This window comes from Pipistrellus kuhlii, unplaced genomic scaffold, assembly GCF_014108245.1.
Source record: "Pipistrellus kuhlii isolate mPipKuh1 unplaced genomic scaffold, mPipKuh1.p scaffold_m20_p_33, whole genome shotgun sequence".
In the NCBI taxonomy this organism is placed as follows: domain Eukaryota; kingdom Metazoa; phylum Chordata; class Mammalia; order Chiroptera; family Vespertilionidae; genus Pipistrellus; species Pipistrellus kuhlii.
The window spans coordinates 338,870-355,949 of NW_023425533.1; the positions used below are offsets into that span (position 1 = coordinate 338,870).

The 17,080-nt window shown below is 40.1% G+C and overlaps 1 protein-coding gene across 1 annotated transcript in view; it reads left to right on the top strand.

Moving 5' to 3' along the window:
• The first annotated feature begins 11,316 nt into the window (after positions 1-11,316).
• Positions 11,317-17,080, top strand: part of FAM199X (family with sequence similarity 199, X-linked) — a 33,330-nt gene continuing 27,566 nt past the window's right edge. Inside the window, exon 1 of the mRNA XM_036460714.2 lies at positions 11,317-11,836. Coding sequence (XP_036316607.1) covers positions 11,640-11,836 — 197 coding nt within the window. The 5' untranslated portion in view covers positions 11,317-11,639. The remainder of the gene's footprint in view (positions 11,837-17,080) is intronic.

A 17,080-nucleotide genomic window follows, 5' to 3' on the forward strand; every position in this document is an offset into this window, starting at 1 on the left:
GGAGGGTAGTAGAACTGTGGACTGCTACTTTCCAGGAGACTGTTCAAGCTAATCCCTAAAGGAAGGTTCTGAGTTAAACCTTGGCACAGTAAGATTTCTGTTTTCCTCTGTGCTCTAAAGTAAAAAACAAAACAAAACAATTATTTCTTCTGAGAAGGAGGGTTTTTATTGGAGATGGAAAAAAAAACTACTCACCACACTTTCTCAATTCTAACTTCTCATACTAATTTTTCTGTGTCATACAGATTTTCATAACTTTTTTACATTTTAAAAGTTCAAACAATTTATTACCAGAAATGAGGAACACCTCCTTTTTGGTAATGACACAAAGGGGGTATGAGTTTCATTATAAACAACTAGCTACTTGTATATAATTCAGCAAGACATCTGAAAAGAAAATATGTTATTTGTTAAACTATTTATGGCAGGACAAACTCAGAAACCTATGAGTGAAAAACAAAGTGAGGCAAACTTTGCCTTTTTTTTTTTTTTAGTTCAGAAAGTTTCATGCTTGCTCATCCATTCAAAGCATATAAAAAACAACATACACAAAGCCATTTTATTTCATATCTACTGTGACTTAATTCAAGTACGGCTAACATTTAAGAGTTTGCCTAGTCTTCCTTAAAGATGTCCTTTCTAGTTTATTATACTTATGTCAGTTGTGTTTAGACCAGTAGTTCTCTTAAGTGTGGTTCCAGATTTAGCAGTATCAGCATCAACTGAGAACCTGTTTGAAATGGAAAATCCGGGGCCTACAACACACCCTTTGAATCAGCAACTTTGGGAGAAAGGCCCAGCAATGTTTTTAAACAAGCCCTCCAGCTGATTCTGATGCACAGGAAAATTTGAGAACCACTGACTTAAGACTGTCTGCTACAATGTTGTTGCTCTGGTAAACAAAGCATCAGGTTTGGTGATTCAGATGCTTGAAAATATTGCTTAGAATTCCAGGTGGGTATACAATTTCTTTCTGTGAATTGAGTTTTCTATAAAACCAAATAGTGGCACAGAAGTGTTTCAAATGCTTAAGCCAAAGAGTCCTTGTGTCCTATTCCATAGAGCTTATGAGCTCCATGAGCAAGGGAAGGCCTTGATCTTAGATAAGTCTGACTCTTAAAAATATATATATATATATATATATATATATATATATATATATATATATATATATGATGAGAGGAAGTGAGAATGAGAGAGGGAGAGAGAGAGATAGAAACATCAATGATGAGAGGGAATCATTGATTGATTGGCTGCCTCCTGCATGCCCCCCACTGGGGATCGAACCCGCAACCTGGGCATGTGCTCTGACCAGGAATTGAACCATGACCTCCTGGTACATAAGTCAGTGCTCAACCACTGAGCCACCCTGGCTGGACAAGTCTGACTCTTTAGCAGGGGTCCTGAAGGTGCCCTGTGGTGAACAAATACTCTCACCAGGAATAAACTAGTGTGGGCTACTCAGTTCTCCAGGTAATTGCACCTGAGCTAAGCAGGGAGGGAACATACCTGGGAGAAAATGGAACATAGTTTTGTCCTGCTTATTTTATCTCCAAAATATATGTCAAATCACCCTGTCAAAGACCATTCCATATTACACATTCAGGTGACTTTGGTGGTCCCGGGTACGTTTGTTAATGACACTTGATGTAATATCTCTATGTTCTTGCATTGTAACTGCTTGTCTCCAAATGCATATAGTAAGTAACAGGCAGTAAATGTCAAGAATAAAGGGTTAATTTCTTTTCTCATATACAGCCTCTATTTCAGTACCCAGCACAGAGCAGGTATTTGGTAATTTGTTCAAGGGAATCAATCAACCCATCAGAGGGGGGGCGGGTGGTGGTGGTGGTGATGGAGAGATTGAGAAAAACACACACACACAAACGCATGGGCACAACAGTGTGGTAACTGCCGGTGGCGGGGAGGGGGGGGAAGCCAGGAAGGTGCAGGAAGGTATAGGGGGTATAAATGGTGATAAATGAGACTTGACTTGGGGTGGTAAACACACAATACAGTGTACAGATGATGTGTTGCTGAATTATGTACCCGAAACCTGTATAATTTTGTTAACCAGTGTCACCCCACTATGTGCAATTAAAACTTCTTTTTAACTAAAAGAATCTTAAACCAAGGGCCCAATAAAATCATCCCATACAGTATGATTCATATGAGCTGCTGCCCAACCGACAACATATTTTCACCTCCTGGACTTTACTCTTCATTCTTCGTTGCGTCCCCCATCAAGCAGAAATGTCACAAATGTCAACAATACCTAAACAACAAAGTTACATTCCCCATTCCTTCACCAACGTAATCAGCTCTCGCCCCTAGGTCCGTCAGTCTGTCAGTTCCCAGTACTCCACACCTCCTCTTACTTCCGTTCCCCTCTCGCTGCTCCGCTGGAGGAAAGACACTTAAGCTATCAAAGTAGCGCCACAAACCTCCGCCTCGACTTTCCCCTCAACGACTGCCCACAGCTTCTGTCTTGCGTTCCCGGAGAGCAATTGCGGCGGCAGCAGCCAGACGCTAGCCTGCAGGTGGATCTCACTTAGGGTCGGTCTTAATGGAGATGCGCACCGGAGAGTTCCCAGGCGTCCTCCTATAACGTAGCTCCCACAATCCTCTTTGCCCCAGCTCAGGATCACCCGGTATTAACCCCTTCACGCCCATCGACCTTGCATGCTTGGTTCAAAGATCCAGGTCACTCAACTGTTAAAAGACACAGAAGACCGTGCCTATCTTCTTAACCATGACCACCTATTGAACCTTTTCTCAATTGGCTTGTATGTTGACTAATCATTTTTAAATAGCTTAATTTGTTACGTACATTAACAGTTCATAATGATGCCTTTAAGCTTCCAGATCAAACCAAACTCTACATTTGCAGTTTCTGGTTGTTCACTTTGTACCTGTGCCTCTTTTACCCTCCATTCCAATCACGGTTTGGTTCTCCTATACATCAATGGTTAAGAGCACAGACTTTGTAAACCTGACTTTCTGGGTTTGAATCTCTACCACTATCGGATAGTGGAATCTTAGGCAAGTGGTTTACGCATATGATTCCTTGTCTTTTTAAGCTGCAAAGTTCCCGAATTGGTTCCTGACCAGTTCATTTCTATGCAGATAAAGAATCCAAGTCTGCACAGCCTGATTAACCTGAATAACACTGTCCTGTTTGGTTGTTTTTCCTGTTGTGATTGGTTGTTATGGAGCTGCTCTGATTTTTCAGTACAGATGCAAATGATGATATAGCTGCACAGTTTTGATTGGACAGGGCAGATCTCAGTCCTAATGGTTGAAATATAATCCAAGTTACTCTTTTGTGTCAGCTCAGCCAACAGATACTGGGTGCTGGAGGATGGTGGCTCAGTCAGTGGCCTTTCTCTGAAATGCAGTATGCTTTTAAAAGTTTACATGTGAGAAGTACCTAGGACATGGCCTGTCACAGAGTTAAGCAGTATATTGAAACAATTTATAATTATTGACTTTTATGGAGCTGTCTTCTCAGCTAAGATCTTTTAGATAATAAATAAGAAATGATAATAATGGTTACCATTTGAGCATCTATGAACCAGGTACTATGTTAAGTTATATTTAGATCAGTAGTTCTAAGCACATAGAACTCGATAGATATAGAGATAATACATCAAGTGCTCTAAAACTATTTTTTTGTAGTTGTTATTTTATCTTCACAATTACTGGTGGTAATTACAAGTATTATCCTTCCTTTTCCTCCTGTCATCTTTGTTTTTCTAAAGCATCTAAGAAAATTCAGATCAGTGAGATAGCAGTTAACACAATAATTTGCTCATGGTTACAGAGCTAATAACAAATAGAGCCAAGACTTAAATGCAGCTATGTCTTGGCCCTTCTCAAATATGACTGAGAAAAACAGACATCAATTCTTTTCCATTGTGCTTTTTCTCTAAGAGTTGCCTCATTATCCATGCAGGAAAGCGGGGTTCTCTTCAGAGTCAGAAGGGCAGCAGGCAATAAAGTAAGGGTCTCTCTCCCTTGAAGGCTGGCAGCAATGAAGATAAGTAAAATAGCAATCATAATAACCAGCTCCTTTATCGTGCTTCATTGTGCTACACGGGCCCCATTAATCCCTATATTGCCTAAGGCCACCAGAGATAAAGGAGTAGGGGCCTCACCTCACCCCATCATTCTGCAGAGTTTGTATATTATCAAAGATTTTGCTAAATTTTTTTGCTTGTTTTATAATAACACCAAGAGACTCTTTAATATAATATCCCAACTTCAGCCCAAATGGTAGTAATTTCCACATAAGCAGTCCATAGAATCAGGTATTACTACCTCAGCCCAAGAGCAAAGGAAATCTCCTCTTTCAAAGATTAAAATAAAAAAGAATAGCTTCCTTTTCCTCAGAGCCTACAGTACCCAGGGTCTTGTTATTCTTTCTACACAACCACATACTGCCACTTCCTAATTTATCCTCAAGCAGTCCCCAATGGTGTTTTCAGGAGAAAGCTGGTGACAGTAAACCAAGCACTTCCCTCATTCTTCAAACATAGAATCCAAACATCTGAAAACCAATTTTTGAGTATAGTATTCCCACCCCTTATCACTTTTGTAGTTCTCTGATTATTTTCACTCCCTCTTTGCATTTCAGAATACACTATCTTGCACACTTCTGGGCTTGAATTACAGAAGAATCAACATCTTGAACACCCCCCCCCCCAACACCCAACAATAGCATATATGTCTGGGCTTGATCTTACTTAAAGTGCATAAGCTAAAAAAGAAAAAGGAAAGATAAACATAAGAAGATTTTTTACTTAATTTCCCTATATTTCTAGCTGTCAAACTTAGAAATTTTAACATAATGGTAGCTGTGAGAAGTTCAGCTCCAGAGGCCAGGAAAGATAAAAATCCTTGTGTAAAGAAAGTGTTGGCAGAGGAGAAACAGAAGACATCCCTAGTTGCTTTTATAACATATTTTAAGAAAACAAATCACACATAGTTTAAGTGTTCAAGTTCTGCAGTGCTTTCTATAGTAGCTTTGGTTCCTTAATGGCTGATCTGGGATCCTAATGCCCTTGCTAGTACCTTTCTACTGTAGTGTGCATACATTGCTGTGCCCCCTTTAGGCCTCCTTTACAAGGCAGATAGACCCACCCCTCAACAGATGGGAATGCTAGCTGCAAAATACAGTTACTCTCTTCTCTGAAGAATTGCATCCTACAGAATAAGAGCTTTAGTTCTCTACAACATTCCCACTTCCCACACAGCCCTGCAACCTGCAATGCCTGACTGATGATGAGGATATATAATGACAGCCACCTTGCCTCAGTGGACCAATTCTGTCATCCAATTCCTACTCTAGCACTCCTTGGGTCAGGCTAAAGCTGGTCTCCAACTAGCTTAGTGTTTTTCCCCTGCCCTATCCTGCTTCCGTCATTCTTCAAACATAGGACCCAAACATATCTGAAAACAAATTTTTGAATATAGTATTTGAATACATCCCTTTTGTAATTATTCATTATTTTTACTTATTTACAAATAATTACTTATATATCATAATTTATTATTTTAATTCGTTAAAAATTGTGTTATTTAGCAGAATATATTGATTATATCTTCCCTCCAAAAAATCAGATTATAGAGGGTCTATTAATTGGTGGCTTTTGATTTTTCCAATGTAAATAAAATAAATATTCTCTATTTCATAAGAAAATATCATTAATTAAATGTTTATATGTGAGATAAGTTGGTTATTTCTGAAAAAACCTTTTAACATTAGTCAAATAAATCATAATTTTTATAGTTCTTGTGAGGTAATTTAATTGCGTTCAAGACTGTTAGTATAGTATAGGAAAGAATACTATATGTATTTGCTTAACACACATGTATACTGAAGAAAAGAAGTGACTCTTTCCTAACTTATCTGTAACAATGGTTAAATGAAGGTTTGGTAAGAACAATTGAAGAATGGTGAATAATCTATTCATTAAAAAATTTAAAGTACTTAAACATTAGGATAGATAAAATTACACAGGGAAACATATACTTCATTTTCTTTTCAGAAATAAGAAGAAATTATATGAGGACAATATGTAAATTTTATTATAATAGTCTCCATGATTAACATTTCTCAAAATTTATTTTGGCCATGAACCTTAAGAGTTTTCATAATCTCCTAAGACTAATGTCACATCATCCATTGCTAATCAAAAATGTTTTCTAAGTCCATGATATATATTTCAAAATTCACTAGTTTTGCCACAGAGATTATATGGAATTTCAGTACTACAGTGTTTCATCTAAAATACGCATCTTGCCCTAACTGACTTGGCTCAGTGGATAGAGCCTCGGTCTGCAAACTGAAGGGTCCTGGGTTTGATTCTGGTCACATTCTGGGATTGCAGGATTGATCCCCAGTAGGGGGCATGCATAAGGCAGCCAATCAATGATTCTTATCATTGATGTTTCTATCTCTTTCTTCCTTTCCCTTACTCTCTGAAATAAATTAAAATATTCATCTTTCCAAGCTTAGTAGACAGCTACTCATATTCTAAAAGCCCAGGTTAAATGTCACTCCCTTTGTAAATTCCTCCACAATCTCATCTCTTACCAGCAGAATTCATCCATTTTGTCCATGTGTGTTTATAGGTCTTTATACATACCTCTTTTAGACCTTGTATCTCACTGTATTATAATTACATGTTGCATGGATTAGCATTTATGTTTAGCTGTCATTAAGAATCCATTATTTTTCTATCACATACAAAAAATCCAAAAATAGGCAATTCAACAATGTTATGGTGGCTCCTTTTATCTTTCTGTTGTTTTGCAAGATCAAGCTCTGCCTTCCTAGCTCAAGTTTTCCTCAGTGTAACATTATTGATAAAGGTCTAGCCATCACATCCATACCTGGGGGAGAATGAGTAAGAAGGTAATGTAAAAGGGCCCCAGAGGAAACATTACTCCTATGTCCCCACACCAGTGCATAACATGTATACACACAGACAAAACTATGAAACTTTCTAGGAAGCCCAATCCAACAACTGCCACCCACATACCATTGTTATTTATTTATTTGTTTGTTTATTTATTTATTTATTTATTTATTTATTTAAATCTTTATTATTGAAAGTATTTCATACTAGAGGCCCAGTGCACGAATCCCTCAGCCCAGCCTGCACCCTCTCACAGTCCAGGACCCCTTGGAGGATGTCCACCTGCCAGCAGTCAGACATTCCTCTCACAGTCAGGGCTCTCGCAGCCTGAGACCCCTCACTCCTTAATGCCCTGGCTGAGCAGCGCTCCTCCTGTGGAAACACACTGACCACCAGGGGCCAGCTTCTGTGTTGAGCATCTGCTGGTTGTTCCGCCATTCCATTGATTTGCATATTAGGCTTTTATTATATAAGATGTCTCCCTTTTTTTTCCATCAACCCCATCCAGCCCACCCCCAATCCCCACCCCAGGCCCTCACCACCCCACAGTCTGCATCCATAGGTTATGCATATATGCATACAAGGTCTCCCACCCACCCATCCTCCCCCGCCTTCTCTCCGAGATTCCACACTCTGTTTCATGCTTCCATGTCTCTGGATCCACTCTGTTCACCAGTTTATTTTGTTAATCAGAGTCCACATATGAATCCCATTAACGATGGGATACTTGTCTTTTTCTGATTGCATTGTCCTGTATTTAGGCACAAGGGCACCCTTATCTGAAAGGAAGGCTGGGAAAATTAATTTTTTCACCTGGGTACATAGCTACCTCCCAATAAAAAGATAAGGTTTTGTTACTTAGAAATAACTGGGAAAAAGTGTATATGATATTCAAACAACAATGCCTATCTTGCCCCTCAACCCACTTTGTTTTATCTGTTTCTTTACCAAGACTATTAATTCCTGAAAGGTTTAGCATATGTCACATTCATTTTGTATTTCCAGGGCCTAGAACAGTACAAGACACTCAATGGTTTACTGTTTATTTCCTTTACCTGCAATATGAAGGGTTAATCTGTATAATCTGCCTAGATAAAAAAAAAAAAAGATTCTGTGTTTTATCACAATTTTCTGTGCTTTATGTTGAGTTTATTATATTCTTAATTTAAAAAAAAAACACACAAAGAGCAATGGTTCTTGATCATCATGCTACCTTTTATTTTTAATTGTGTTGTTTCTTTCTGTAAATAGCGAGTTTCTCATCACCAACTGCCCTGTTTTAAGTGTTCACATATTCTGACAATTTTTTAAATTATTTTTTCTGTCCTAAGATTGAACCTTAAATGTAAAATGAAATGATGTTCAGGATATCTTTGGCACCTAACACTATTTTTTAGATTTTCCAGAGGGCCTGGAGAGCCTTTTCCTTTCACCTTATAAAAAAAGAGGTACTAAACAGAATAGAGTACCCAGAAATTGACCCAAACCATTATGTTCAATTAATATTTGACAAAAGAAGCAAGAGCATACAATGGAGTAAAGACAGACTCTTTAATAAATGGTTGGGAAAATTGGACAGATACAAGCAAAAATTGAAACTAAACCACCAACTTACACCATACACAAAAATAAACTCAAAATGGATAAAGGACTTAAATGTAAGATGGGAAACCATAAAAATCTTAGAAGAAACTATAGGCAGAAAAATCTCAGACATCTCTTGTAGCAACATGTTTATCAATACATCTCCTAGGACAATGGAAACTAAAGAGGAAATAAACAAATGGGACTACATGAAAATAAACACCTTCTGCACAGCAAAAGAAACCATCAACAAAATAACAAGAGAGCCTACTGCATGGGAGAATATATTTGCTAATAATACATCTGATAAGGGGTTACTTTCCAGAATAAACAGGGAACTTATACAACTTAAAAAGAAGACAAACAATTCAGTTAAAAATGAACAAAGGACCTAAATAGACACTTTTCCAAAGTGGACATACAGAAGGCCAAGAGGCATATGAAAAAATGCTCAAAGTCACTAATCATCCAAGAGATACAAATAAAAAGAACAATGAGATACTACCTCACACTTTTCAGAATGGCTATCAACAACAAATCAACAAATGGCAAGTGTTAGTGGATGTGGAGAAGAGGGAACCGTAGTGCACTGCTGGTGGGAATGCGGACTGGTGCAGCCTTTGTGGAAAACAGTATAGAGTTCCTCAAAACATTAAAAGTAGAACTCCCATTTGACCCAGTGATCCCGCTTCTAGGAATATACCATAGCCTAAGGAATCAGAAACACCAACCAGAAATTTTATATGCACCCCTATGTTCATAGCAGCACAATTTATAATAGCTATGATTTGGAAACAGCTTAAGTGTCCATCAGCAGATGAGTGGATAAAAAAGCTGTTGTACATTTACACAACAGAATACTTTGCAGCTGTAAAAAACACCATGTGCAACAGCATGGATGGACCTGGAGAGCAGTATGCTATGTGAAATAAGCCAGTTAGAAAAAGATAAGTATCATATGATCTCACTTTTATGTGGAATATAATGAACAACACAAACAGATGAACAAAAATAGATCCAGAGACATAAAAGTATCAAACACACTGTGAAATCTCAGCAGGAAGCAGGAGAGGGTGGGTCGATGGGTAGAGATCAACCAATGAACTTGTTTGCATATATGAATAACCCATGGTGAAGGCCTGGAAAAGGGGACCAGCTGGAATAGGTCAATGGGGGAAAAAGAGGACATATGTAATACTTTCAACAATAAAGATTAAAGAAGAGAGAGAGGTATTAGGAACTGTGTTTATTCTGTTAGGTTGATGGTTTGCATGGGCAGCTGTCCAATCAGTAGAAACGATCCACTTTTCCAATATTAAGTATATCTGATGATTTATTGAGAGATTATATGTGCCCTTAATAGAAATGGATGGCCTCTGGTGTCATTTCAAATGCCAACAAGAATCTCCAATTTGGGGTGTTGTGGGGAAGGAAACTTGATTTGGTGTGAACAGTTTGACAGTAACATAGCATGGCTATGAAACAGCATTGGAGTGGAACACTTCCACAATGTTACACCGTGGCTGCTATGAAAACAGCACGGGTGTGAACCAGGGAGAAGGCTTGAGTGCTTCAGCTTCAGTCATTCAATCACAATCTTGAGTCTTCTAGGATCCTCAGGGAAGCAGGTTTATATAGACAGAAATCCCGGCCTCTGGTCCCTGATTGGTCAGAATAGGGCTTCTCTGATTGGTCAAGCTGCAAAACTCCTGGGTGGTGAAAGCCTCGGTCCTATTGGTTGAAATAGGATTCCAGGATCTCCTTTATATGGACTAGTTCAGCTGGCAGAAACAAAGTGCAGGCAGTTTAGGGGTGCGGAGCCAGGCAGTCCCTGTGCAGAAATGGCTGCGAGGCTCTGCTTTTTTTTTTTTTTTTTTTTTAATCTTATCCCAGTTCACTATCAGGAACCATTGTTAGATCTCAGGGATCACATAATTTTATAGGGAAACACGCTTCTTTTTACAAAATAGTAGAAAATTTTGAAAATTGAGTTCAGTTGGCAAAATAAGAAATTAGCGATCTTGTGTTTTCCTCTGAATATTTTAAAAAATGTATTCACCTAAGACCTGGAACCCCTTGTCTAGAATACAGATAAAAGGAAGAAAGAACAGTATGTGACACCTAGTAAATTGTTTGGATTTAACAAGGTAAGCGCCCTTTCTAGGGGAGCATTGGCAGGAATATCTGTCTCCTTTGAGAGTCAGGGAAGACTTCACAGAGCAGGTAACGATTTAGCCGGGGCTTTAAGGATTAACAAGGAAGAAATGGCAGGGCACTCCAAGCTGAATACTTAATGCAAACCACAGCACAGAGCACAAAAGAGCTCTATGCGTTCAGCAGCTCTGAGTACCCTGGAGGCCATTGCCTGTAATTCTCAGGGTTTGGTGAAAATATAGGCAAGGACGATTTTTCTCTGCTTAGCTCATTTTCCCTAAAGCACAATGCACAGTGCTGGGCACACATCTTCAGGAGCTCAATAAATAACTTGAATTGGGACAGGGTGATCTAGTACGCTGGGATCCAGGGCATCGGGATTCTTTCTCACACAACCTCAGTGTTACCTTGGCCAAGTCCCTTTTCGAAGGCCTGTGGCTGCCAGTGCCAAAGCGGAGGAGGGGCTTGGCCTGAAGTGCTGGGCCTTTTAGCGCCTGGAATCCCTGATTGGCCACAGGGAGGGCGGAGTGGGCAGTGCGGCTGCGACTGCGACTGTGGCTGCGGTGCGGTTGCGGAGGTTCAGTTTCTCCTCCACTCCAGCAGGGGGCGCGGGGCGCGGCTTCCGGCTGCCCTTCCAGTCCCGGCCGGCGCTGGGCGGACCCGGGCGGCCAGCGCAGTGGGCGGGCCTGGCGGCGGCGGCGCTGCGCTTTCGAGGCGGCTGGATAGCAGCGGCGCCGGGACCGAGTGGGCTGCGGAAGCCTCAGGGGAACCGGTTCGGGAGCCAGAGGGCTGTGGCCCGGAGCAGCCCCTTCGCGCGGCGCCGCACTCCCGGGGCAGCGGCGGGCGTGGAGCTCGCAGGTGAACTGCGGTGGCACACCCAGGCGTGGCGGTGAGGGCGGCAGTTTAGAGTGGGGGCAGGGGTGGACCTGGGAGCAGCCCGGGACCGGAGAGGTAGCCCGAGCTCGGCCATCTCCAGCCATGTCCGACGAGACGTCGGCCACCACTTCGTACGAGAAGTTTCTGACCCCCGAGGAACCCTTCCCGCTTCTGGGACCCCCTCGCGGGGTGGGCACCTGCCCAAGCGAGGAGCCTGGCTGCCTGGACATCAGTGACTTCGGCTGCCAGCTGTCTTCTTGCCATCGTACCGACCCGCTCCACCGCTTCCACACTAACAGGTATGAACCACGGCTGGGAACAGGGTTGATTGCCCACATTCCTGCCTGAAGTCTGGGACTCCTGGGTCGCCCCGAGCCTCGCGCTCCGCCCAGGGTCTGCACTCACATCCGCCCCTCCCCCACCTTTCTCCTGGATTAGCGTGCATTCCGGTCCCCTTCTCGCTTCCCCTCCCCCTTTTCACCCTGCCCTCCCGATTTCCCTTGGTCGGCATTTTACTCTCTTTCCCCATTCATCTTCTGGTCTTAGCTCCTCCTCCTCCTCTATCCCTCCCCCACCTGCCCCCTGCGAATCCCAGACCCCCGCCTTTGATTTTTAGCTGCTCCGTTTTCTTTCACCCGCTAACGTTTAACCCCTTCCATTTCTGACAGGTGGGTTTCAGATAGCTCCAAATTAATCCCCGGATCTTTTGAAAGGTGGCACTTTTAAAGCTATATTATTTCCCCCAATTTTTAACCTGTCTCACAACTCTATTTCCACCTCCCCTCCCATTTTTTAGTGAAGCTCTAGGAAACCATTTTTTTTTTTTTTTTTTTTTTCTCTCTCTCTCCTTTCCGAACTCGTTACCTTCACGCTTTAGGGCCTTCCAAAATGTACAAGCTTAAATCTGGAAGATTTCTTCATGTTGCACACCCCTTGATTTGCTCCCCTTGTGGAAGGATGGAACGAGGCTTTGGATAGGCTTACTTAATACAAATGTATTCAGGGGGTGCGTCCTTTAACTGATTTTATTAGAAAGGAGTACTTTGAAGAATTCTCTCAAGCAAGCATTTAAGTGTTATACGGAATGTGAGGGATTTGAAGATGTTTTACACGTAGCCCCAACCTTTGATGTAGGTAGTTGTTTGAGATATAAATACAAAGGCCTGGGATTGTGTGTGGAGAAAAAGGAGGAGAGGAGTTCAGCTATAGAAAATACTGGAGTTGAATTAAGGAGTCTAGTTCTGATTTCTGATGCAGTTTATAATATGAGCATGAACAAATCCTTTCACATCTTAATGTCTTTTGTATGTTCCCGGCCATCTCTTAAATAAGTCTAGAGATTTACTGAGCTTCTACCAGATACAAGGAATGTACTGGTATAAAACATGACTCTTACCTAAAAGAAAGTTATATCATCTGGAAGGTTAAGCAATCATCCAGAACATCAGTACAACATATCATATTTGAAAAGGAAATGCTGGTAAACTGAGGCCCAGAGAGAAAAGACTGAGTTCAACGTCATAAACTGAGGCAAAACCAGGGACACTCTTTTGGAGCCAGTGCTAAAACTTGGAACAGAGTTAATGGCTCCAGTGTAATAAATGGTTATTATACTTTCTTAGACTAACTCACTAAAGCCTATTAACCCATACAGTAACTTTAACATTAATGTCTCATATTGATGAAATCTGGTGTGCTTAGGATTTTTGGCATTGGAAAATAGTGTGAAATAATACTTTTGGACATATTTGCATTTTGCAACATTGTATCAAGTTAAATACACGGAATAGTGAAATGATTTCAGAATTAACTTGCTCTGATAATGAGGACAAGGGAGTGTAGGGACAGAGGCTGAGGGCTAGCACTGCCAAAATGGACTGGAGTGATGGGGGCGTGAAACAAGAACAGTACATTCCCTACAGCTTCCTCCTCCCCATTTTTTCCTTGTGTTTTTCTATCCCCTTTCTTGGAGACCATGGTAAAACCAAGATTGTTTTGCAGAATGGGGCAGTGAAGATGGAGGGGGAAGTTCCCGTTCAGCCCTACTTTTTCCAAGTCAAGCATTTTTTTCCCCCCGTTACTGCCTGATTTTTCAAAACCTCCCTCTCCTCCCCCACTTTTTGCAAGGCTTGGAATTGCAGTAGGAGATCTAATGTATCTTTCTCTGTATTCTTTTGAGCAGAGATTAGTGAAAGCAAAATTAGCAATTCTTACAGCAGCTGTTGTTTCTTCCTTGGGCTACCTTACTTTTTAAATCTTTTCTGCTCAGGAATGTTCTGCCTTCTTACCCCCTCCCCATGATGGTATTTGAGAGGAGGACTATATGCTTCCAGTCATTTTTTTTCAGGGAGAAGCGAACAGCTAAATCATATATGTGGGTAAAGTTTAGGGAGGTTTTTTTTAAAATATATTTTATTGATTTTTTTTGTCCCCCACCCTCCCTCCCACACATACTCTCCCTCTTAGGGAGTTCTTTTATTTTGAAGTTTTAAGTGTCACTTTTTTAATTCACATCAAATCATTCACCAATTTGAGCAACAATCCAAAAAACATATCTGTATTGTTGAGTACAGATATTCTGCTTTGGGTTTAGTTATTATAAAAAAAATTCATTCAAAGTGGAAAGCATGTCAAGGGGTAGACACTTGACTTACCTTTATTTTGCTTCTTGTTGCCTGATAAGAAAACTGGAGAGTGTTTAAATAATGCTGTTGATAAAGGCCTTAGAATGATGACATTTCTACACCTGTTCATTTATTGGATTCTGGGCACCATTATTTATGATTCCTAAGGTTGAATGTTCTTAGTGTTCAGGTTAGAGTCACCTGTTATTTAGGTTGGTCTGTCACTGGTATAAGTTTAGTAACCAGAAAAACATACCGTATTTTTCGGACCATAAGACGCACTTTTTTCCCCCCAGAAGTGGGGGGAAAAAGTCCCTGCATCTTATGGTCCAAATATAGCCTACATATATACTTTAAAAAAAAAGTTTTTTTACTTGCCCGGCTCTGTGTGGTCTCTGTGTGCTTGCCCGGCTCTAAAATGGTTCTAAATGCTGCTGTTTACTTTACAGGGTTGATTACATGTGTTTATGACTGTGATGTTGGGTTTTAATGCACATAAAATATTTTAGGACACTATTTGTTTCAGAATCTTTCTTTCTTCATTTCCCTTCTCTAAAAACTGGTGCGTCTTATGGTCCGGAGTGTCTTATGGTCCGAAAAATACGGTACATCTTGTTTCCAAATTTCTATTTGGGGAAGGGAATGGATTCCTAGATTACTGAGTGAAAAGGAATGAATAGTTTTTTCTTTTTATTAATTTCTTATTGGGGGAGGGAATGGATTCCTAGATTACTGAGTGAAAAGGAATGAATAGTTTTTTCTTTTTATTAATTTCTTATTGGGGGAGGGAATGGATTCCTAGATTACTGAGTGAAAAGGAATGAATAGTTTTTTCTTTTTATTAATTTCTTATTGTTTAAAGTATTACATATGTCTCCTTTTTCTCCCATCAACCCCTCCCCGGCCACTCCCACCCCCCAGGACAAGCCCCCATCACCCCAGTGTCCTTGTCCATTGGTTATGCTAATATGCATGCATACAAGTCCTTTGGTTGATCTCTTTCATTCCTCTCCCCCTCCCCCCTCCCCTGTCCCTTGCCTTTCCTCTGAGGCTGATTGTACGTACCTTCGGTGCTTCTCTGTCCTGGATCCATTTTTGTTCATCAGTCTATATTGTTCATCATATTCCACAAATGAGTGAGATCATGTGATATTTTTCTTTCTCTGACTGGCTTATTTCACTTAGCATAATGCTCTCCAGATCCATCCATGCTGTTGCAAATGCTAAAAGTTCCTTTTTTATAGCAGTGTGGTATCCATTGTGTAGATGTACCATAGTTTTTTAATACACTCATCTGCTGATGGGACTTAGGCTGTTTCCAAATCTTAGCTATAGTAAATTGTAATGCTATGAACATAGGGGTGCATATGTCCTTTCTGATTGGTATTTCTGATTTCTTGAGATATATTACTAGAAGTGGGATTACTGGGTCAACGGGGTCAAACGGGAGTGCTATTTTTAACTTTTTGAGGAAACTCCATACTGTTTTACACAGTAGCTGCACCAGTCTGCATTCCCACCAGCAGTGCATGAGGGGTTCCTTTTTCTCCACATCCTCTCCAGCACTTGTTTGTTGATTTGTTGATGATAGCCATTCTGACAGGTGTGAGATGGTACTGCATTGTTTTGATTTGCATCTCTTGGATGATTAGTAACTTTGAGCATCAAATAACTACTAGACTTAATGCTAGTAAATGAATTAAACAATATAACAGGATACAAAATTAACACCCAGAGATTTATGGCTTTTTTATACACTAACTAGAGGCCTGGTGCATGAGATTTGTGCACTGTGGGGCAGGGAGGGGGGTGTCCCTCAACCCGGCCTGTGCCCTCTCACAGTCCAGGACCCCTCAGGAGGTGTCCGCCTGCAGGCTTAGACATTGCTCTCTTAGACCTGGGCAATTTGGTGAGTTGTACTAGGTTTATTGATTTTTTAAAAATGAGGATACTTCCTACCTAGCAAGCATGTGATGAAACTAGGCAATATTAGAAGGTATATTCATGGATTCTTAGAATTTTATAATTTGCCTACTTATAAAAGTTTGCTGACATCTGCTTTTATATTTACTAAACTATATAATAGTTTAGAGTGTATATATCTCTGTGTCTGTTTCACTGATATAAAATACTTTACCTTTAGCTCAATGGAAAAGGTGCCATAGAATTTGCTGGATTGCCTGAATTTTGTAAATTAATAACTTTGGAATTAAGGTTAGTCATACAAAATAAGAGGGAGAAGTTAAAAAATGAAAAAATACAATTCAAGAATAAAACTGGATTTAATGAATGAGAAACAACCTAATTATAGGTAAATAACAGACTTTTCTTCAGAAGTCATTATTTCAGTACCTTATTAGTATCTGATACATTAAACCATTATTTTAAGAATTAATTCCCTAGGGTACTGCCAAAGCAATGAAGATTATATTATTACTAGTATATAGCTACTGGAAATTTACAAAAGAAAACAGATTTGTAGATTTCAAGACCAAAAAGAAAAACAAAGAAAGAAATTATAACCCTGCAACAAATATTACAAATGAAATGTTAATATCCTTAATGCATAAAGAACTCTTTAAAAAATCAATAAGGAAAACATTCATACAGAGAAAAATGCTATAGCAAAATAGCAAATGATATTTTTAATTTTGATCATTCCCATAATCAAAGAATTAAAAATTAAAAAAAAATTTTCTGCTGAAACCGGTTTGGCTCAGTGGATAGAACATCAGCCTGTGGACTGAAAGGTTCGGGTTCGATTCTGGTCAAGGGCATGTACCTTGGTTGCGGGCACATCCCCAGTAGCGGTTGTGCAAGAGGAAGCTGATCGATGATTCTCTCTCATCGATGTTTCTAACTCTCTGTCCCTCTCTTTTCTCTCTGTAAAAAATCAATAAAATATATTTTACCCATCAG